Source organism: Sinocyclocheilus rhinocerous, unplaced genomic scaffold (assembly GCF_001515625.1).
Source record: "Sinocyclocheilus rhinocerous isolate Xijiao unplaced genomic scaffold, SAMN03320098_v1.1 scaffold3309, whole genome shotgun sequence".
Classification (NCBI taxonomy): domain Eukaryota; kingdom Metazoa; phylum Chordata; class Actinopteri; order Cypriniformes; family Cyprinidae; genus Sinocyclocheilus; species Sinocyclocheilus rhinocerous.
Genome location: NW_015645536.1, coordinates 371,624 through 376,950, shown reverse-complemented (window position 1 = coordinate 376,950; position 5,327 = coordinate 371,624). Strand labels below are relative to the sequence as shown.

At 38.8% G+C, this 5,327-nt stretch overlaps 1 protein-coding gene across 1 annotated transcript in view; it reads left to right on the top strand.

The window, feature by feature from the left end:
- Positions 1–5,327, top strand: part of LOC107706127 (catenin alpha-2-like) — a 440,403-nt gene that overhangs the window by 91,596 nt on the left and 343,480 nt on the right. Inside the window, exons 4-6 of the mRNA XM_016509710.1 lie at positions 1,101–1,267; positions 2,429–2,548; positions 3,898–4,164. Coding sequence (XP_016365196.1) covers positions 1,101–1,267; positions 2,429–2,548; positions 3,898–4,164 — 554 coding nt within the window. The remainder of the gene's footprint in view (positions 1–1,100; positions 1,268–2,428; positions 2,549–3,897; positions 4,165–5,327) is intronic.

Here is a 5,327-nt window from a genome sequence, read left to right as displayed (position 1 = left end):
AAAAAAAAAAAGAGCTAGGATGGAAATAAGATTATAACATTCTGTGGTAATCCGTGAAGGTAGAGCTGCCACAACAATGCACAGAGCCAGAGGACAGTGCTGACATTTCCCCTGGAAGTAGAGGGGCAGCAGCGAGACTGTTAAGAATAGCTGGCATTCTGTCGTTTCAGTTCACTGTGAGAGAAACAGCAGAACACGCACATACACTAAAGTGCAGCCATATTTATTATGTGCACACAAGTGTTCACCCACACAGAGCCGGTACAGGCTTAAAAACAAATATTCTCTCTTTCCCTAGACTCTGGGAAGTCAGTTTGCCACAATCTTTCTTCTCTGTATATCATTCTCAGATTCAATGACATTTGCTAATGTCTCAGCCAGGCTTTTTGTAAGCTTTCATTAATCAACTCTGTCCCGCCTGCGGCTCCTGTTCAGATGGAGTCCACTACTGTAGGGTCATTAATAGATTCTGTCAATGAACCTTGAGACAAATTGCTAATTTTTACTTCAGCAAGCATGCCACAGTAACATTCTGAAAGTCTGAATCAGGCTTTTTTCTCATAAGTGTAACACATAAATACATAGAAAGTGCTACTTTTGAATACATAAAAGTTCAGGAGGTGCATGGTCATCTAATACTGTCAATCAAAATGAAAGGGTATTAAAACGCTGCTTACATCACTCCTGTACCAGTCTACAAATGGCTTTTTTATTCTAGACTTTATTTTCTGCATATTGATTTCTGGTTTTGTTGTTAAAGTTCTAAAAAAAGTTAGAATTGGAAAATGGACTTAACTGTATTTCAGTGAGTGTTTGACATAAAACTGGCACAATGTTTTCCAGACACCAGCAACCCCCTGTACACTGGTTTCTGAAGTGTGCTGTTTCACTAATTAACACTCTAGGCAAACTTGCCTGTACTCGCAGTTTATTTCACTGGTAAACAGATGCACAGCTATTAATAAACTATTGACATGTCCATGCAGCTTTAGTGAGTTCCGAATTAAAAATGCTAGACATGCACAAGGGATTTGCTGTGTGCTGGAACTCTAAACATATGTTGTTTGCTTTTGTCTTGGTTGTTTTGTGTCTCTGTGTAGGTGAGACGATGCGCGTGGCCTCCTCAGAGTTTGCGGATGACCCCTGCTCCTCTGTGAAACGGGGCACCATGGTCCGTGCTGCCCGTGCCCTCCTTTCTGCTGTCACTCGCCTCCTCATCCTGGCTGACATGGCTGACGTCATGAGGCTCCTGGCTCACCTCAAGATCGTATGTTCACTTCTTATTCATTTCTCACTGGCCATTTTTCCACAGTTGCAGTTCATTTGTGAAATTAATCACAGTTTATTTGTCATTTAATAATAGTATTTTATTTTATTTTATTCGTTTGTTTACCGTGTTTACCTCCCTACTCTCTACTAGCCACTTCAAACATTATTACTTCTTAACATTTACACTTTTATATACATTAATTAACCACATTTTTGTTGCCATTGAGAGCTCTCATGGTGAATTCATCATCATCTTTTATTTCCCTTTTTCGTTTTTTTGATTGAGTGTTCAAAGCTTCAAAGCTTCATCGCTGCAACTGGTCTTCACAGCTGGTCACCGTCCACCGGGTCAGAACAAGCCAGACCCGCCTCTCAATTGTTTCGATATCCAAGGAGACCCATTTCAAGGGCACAGGAAGTTATATTTATTATAGTACAAAGAAACTGTCTTTATCTCAAGTCCTGCTGTTTATGTGCATAGCGCATTTTGCTTAAGCAACAACCTCCTGGCATAACTTTGCAACAGACTATTAAAATGCAAAAATAACATTCTCAAATATTCACTTCATTCACTTGCTTCTGGTCATCAATTAGGTTCCATATTTTGCATTTATATTTATGGTGTAGATAAGGCTATTTTCAGAGTGGCAGAATTTAGTCTTTTTGCTCTTGTACCTTAATTTTCACACCCATAATCCTTTGCGTCTAGTTGCATTATTCTGTTTTCTTTCAATTTTTGTTCCCCACTGGCAACAAAAATAATTCTTCTTCTTCTCTTTTTTTTAAGTTTAGGGATTTAAAACGCTTTTTTGTTTACCCGCTCTGTTATATAATCACTAAACAAATTTGAAAACTAAGATCTGTGAAACTTACTGGTTGCGAAAGGTGAACTTTTAGAGCGTAGGATGAGGCTGAGAAACTTTTAGATGTCCCACAAGGGACAAAGCACCTCCTTGTTCTTCTGCTAGTCTCATTACGGAGAGTGAAAACTGTCAGAATTATACGTGCCCCAGGAGAGCCAATAATAAGCACTACAAACGTTAACTGTCACTCAACCACATCAGTTAAAGTGTTTTATAGAACTTTTCTACTACCTTTCATTTTATGGATGATGTTTAAACAGTTGGATGTTTGTATGTGTGTGCGTGTTGATTTACAGGTGGAAGAAGCTCTAGAAGCCGTCAAGAACGCCACCAATGAGCAGGACTTGGCCAATCGCTTTAAGGAGTTTGGGAAAGAGATGGTCAAACTCAACTATGTTGCTGCTCGCAGACAGCAGGTATTATTAAATATCACAATTGTTATCTATCTATCTTTCTATCTATAATATAAGCAGTAAGGTACAAGAGGCCATGTGTTGTGTAAGTCTTGGCTGAAGGGCGTTAATAGGCACGACGGGAAGTGGAATGCCTGCAACCCCTTCAGCTGTGACTTATTCACAATACAGCATGGCAGCTTGTACCTTACTGCTTTTATAAAATGGTTACCAAACAATCCAAACCAAAAATGTTATTGATGTTACTTTTTTGAAATAAATTGATTAAATCCTATCCTTCCACTAAAAAGTTACTGACAGTGACAGTAAATGTAAATAATTAGTTGTAATACATTTAACAATTGACAGCTGTTACATAATAGAAATGTTAAACGACCAACAGTACTATCCAGGGATGTTGTGTGTGTGTGTGTGTGTGTGTGTGTGTGTGTATACATATATATCTTGCCGCCATGTGGTCACGTGGTTCATGTATCGCTCAATAATATCGCCGTCAACCTGTTTGAGTGGGTTAAAGCGGGACAGATAGCAGCAGCAACTCTATTTGCCTCAATTTTCGGTAAATATAAACGCGGAATGTTGTTACACTGACTATAGTAGCATTGATAATGTTTCCCCTTCAGGAACTCGATCTCGTTCCCTCGGGGAACCATGGTTACATACGTAACCTAGAGACGTTTTCTTTGTTTCACTTTGGAGGTAAGGGGGATACATTTACATTATTCATGCATTATGCATTATTTTTCTCATTCTACTGTGGTCATATTTACTCATACTAATGTTATATTACGTGGCTCACTGAGTATGCACAATAAATGGATATCAATAAATGCCATCAACTGCTCAATATAAACAAAAAAAAAGTTTTGTCAGTAATAAAAATGCTACATACTGTATACAAGGCAACCAATTGCACTCAATTAAACATTTTATTATTTCCAGGGAGAGGCTAAATACATTTTTCATTGAATAGGCAGTCTTAATAGAAACTCATTCAGGGTTTAATAATTTGTTTAGCTTTTATATTTTTATGTACACAAATGACTACAATTGATTTGAGGTAGATGTAAGCCATCTGGCTAGGTAGCTAGTTAGTTTTTGCTTATGTTATCTAACTACTATTAGAATTTAACTAGCTATTATCTAACAATAAAATGGTCAATGGTCAAATGCACACACAGTTATTTTCAAAGTGCCCTGCGTGCGGACTGTTCACATAAAACACAGATGGTTATGTTTTAAATTAATACAAACATTAGCAAGAAAATCGGATGTGTATGAGTATATTAGATCTGTGCATTAGGTCTTAAAGTGACAGGTCTGAAACAGATATCTGTGTATGTGTGTGCCAGGAGCTGAAGGACCCTCAATGCAGGGACGAGATGGCGGCAGCTCGAGGGGCTCTTAAGAAGAACGCCACTATGCTCTATACTGCTTCCCAGGCCTTCCTGCGCCACCCCGACGTGGCTGCTACACGTGCCAACCGCGACTATGTCTTCAAGCAGGTCCAAGAGGCCATTGGGGGCATCTCCAGCTCTGCTCAGGCCACTTCACCCACCGACGAGAAGCACGGGCACGCTGGCATCGGCGAGCTGGCTGCCGCTCTCAATGAGTTTGATGTGAGTACACTCGGTTCAAATATTGTTTATTGCAGCATATTAGGTATGCAGTGACATCATCTGTAAAGTGATGCAATTTGTTCATCGTTTTTCAATGTTTCAGACTTTCTCCATTTGAAATTTAGTGTGTCTACTTTGAAGTAAGCTGTTTCTAAATCGTTGTAGTCCCTGTAACGTGTCAACACCGTGGCTGTTTGGTGCTTTGGAATCAAGTCCTGCCCCAAACTCACAACACTGGCAAAACAAAACAAACAAACAAAAAACACAACTAAACAAATGTAGATGCAGAACACATATTTAAAATGTATACTTCCAAGCACCATAATCTGTAAATGCAACATTTTGAAAGTAACCATATTGTTCCACAATTGTTGTGTAATATAACAGAATCAGTAGGTCCCTCACTCCACCTCGTATCCTTGTCCTTGTCTGTTATATGCACTACTTTCTTTATATGCTCTATTTTGTTTGCCCTTTAAAACAAGTAGTCTTTCTAAAGGCAATCCAGCAAAAACATTAATGGAAAACCATCTCACTTCCTGTGGGAGGCGATATTTGGAATATTAGGCTGCCATCTAGTGGTTATGAAGATGATCATAAGTACTACTGTTTACAAATGTTACAACCATGTTTGAAATAATGTAGTAAGTAATGCTGTTTGTTTTAAAACTCCTTATAATGTTTGGAATATTATTTGTCTGCCCTCTGTTTCTCTTCACCAATACTTTTTTTTTCAAAATTATATGTTTAAATAGTGATTGACAACAGGTGCTGGACATTTCAGGAGAATATTTGACATACTAAATGGTCAAAAGTATGTATGCAAATGGTGTCAAATCTATTTGTACGCTCAAATGAGATTTTCATAGTGTTAGTGGTTTAGAATAAGCTGTTTTGCTGTTTATGTTGCCTCGAGGCAATGCTGTGCCACAATGGAAAGATAGTGGTGGGACGATTGATACAGAGGCTCAGATGCTCCGATGCAGTTTTCAAAGCACTATTGTATCACACACTGTGCCGAAGCTTGTATCGAAATGACAATAGCACGTGATTGATGACGTTTGAAGCTTCAGACGTCATGCAGTATCGGAAGGTCGGGAGAAATCGGCGCTTCGCATGACTCTTGTGTTTGACTTTACATTGACTTGGTTGTGTGTGTGTGT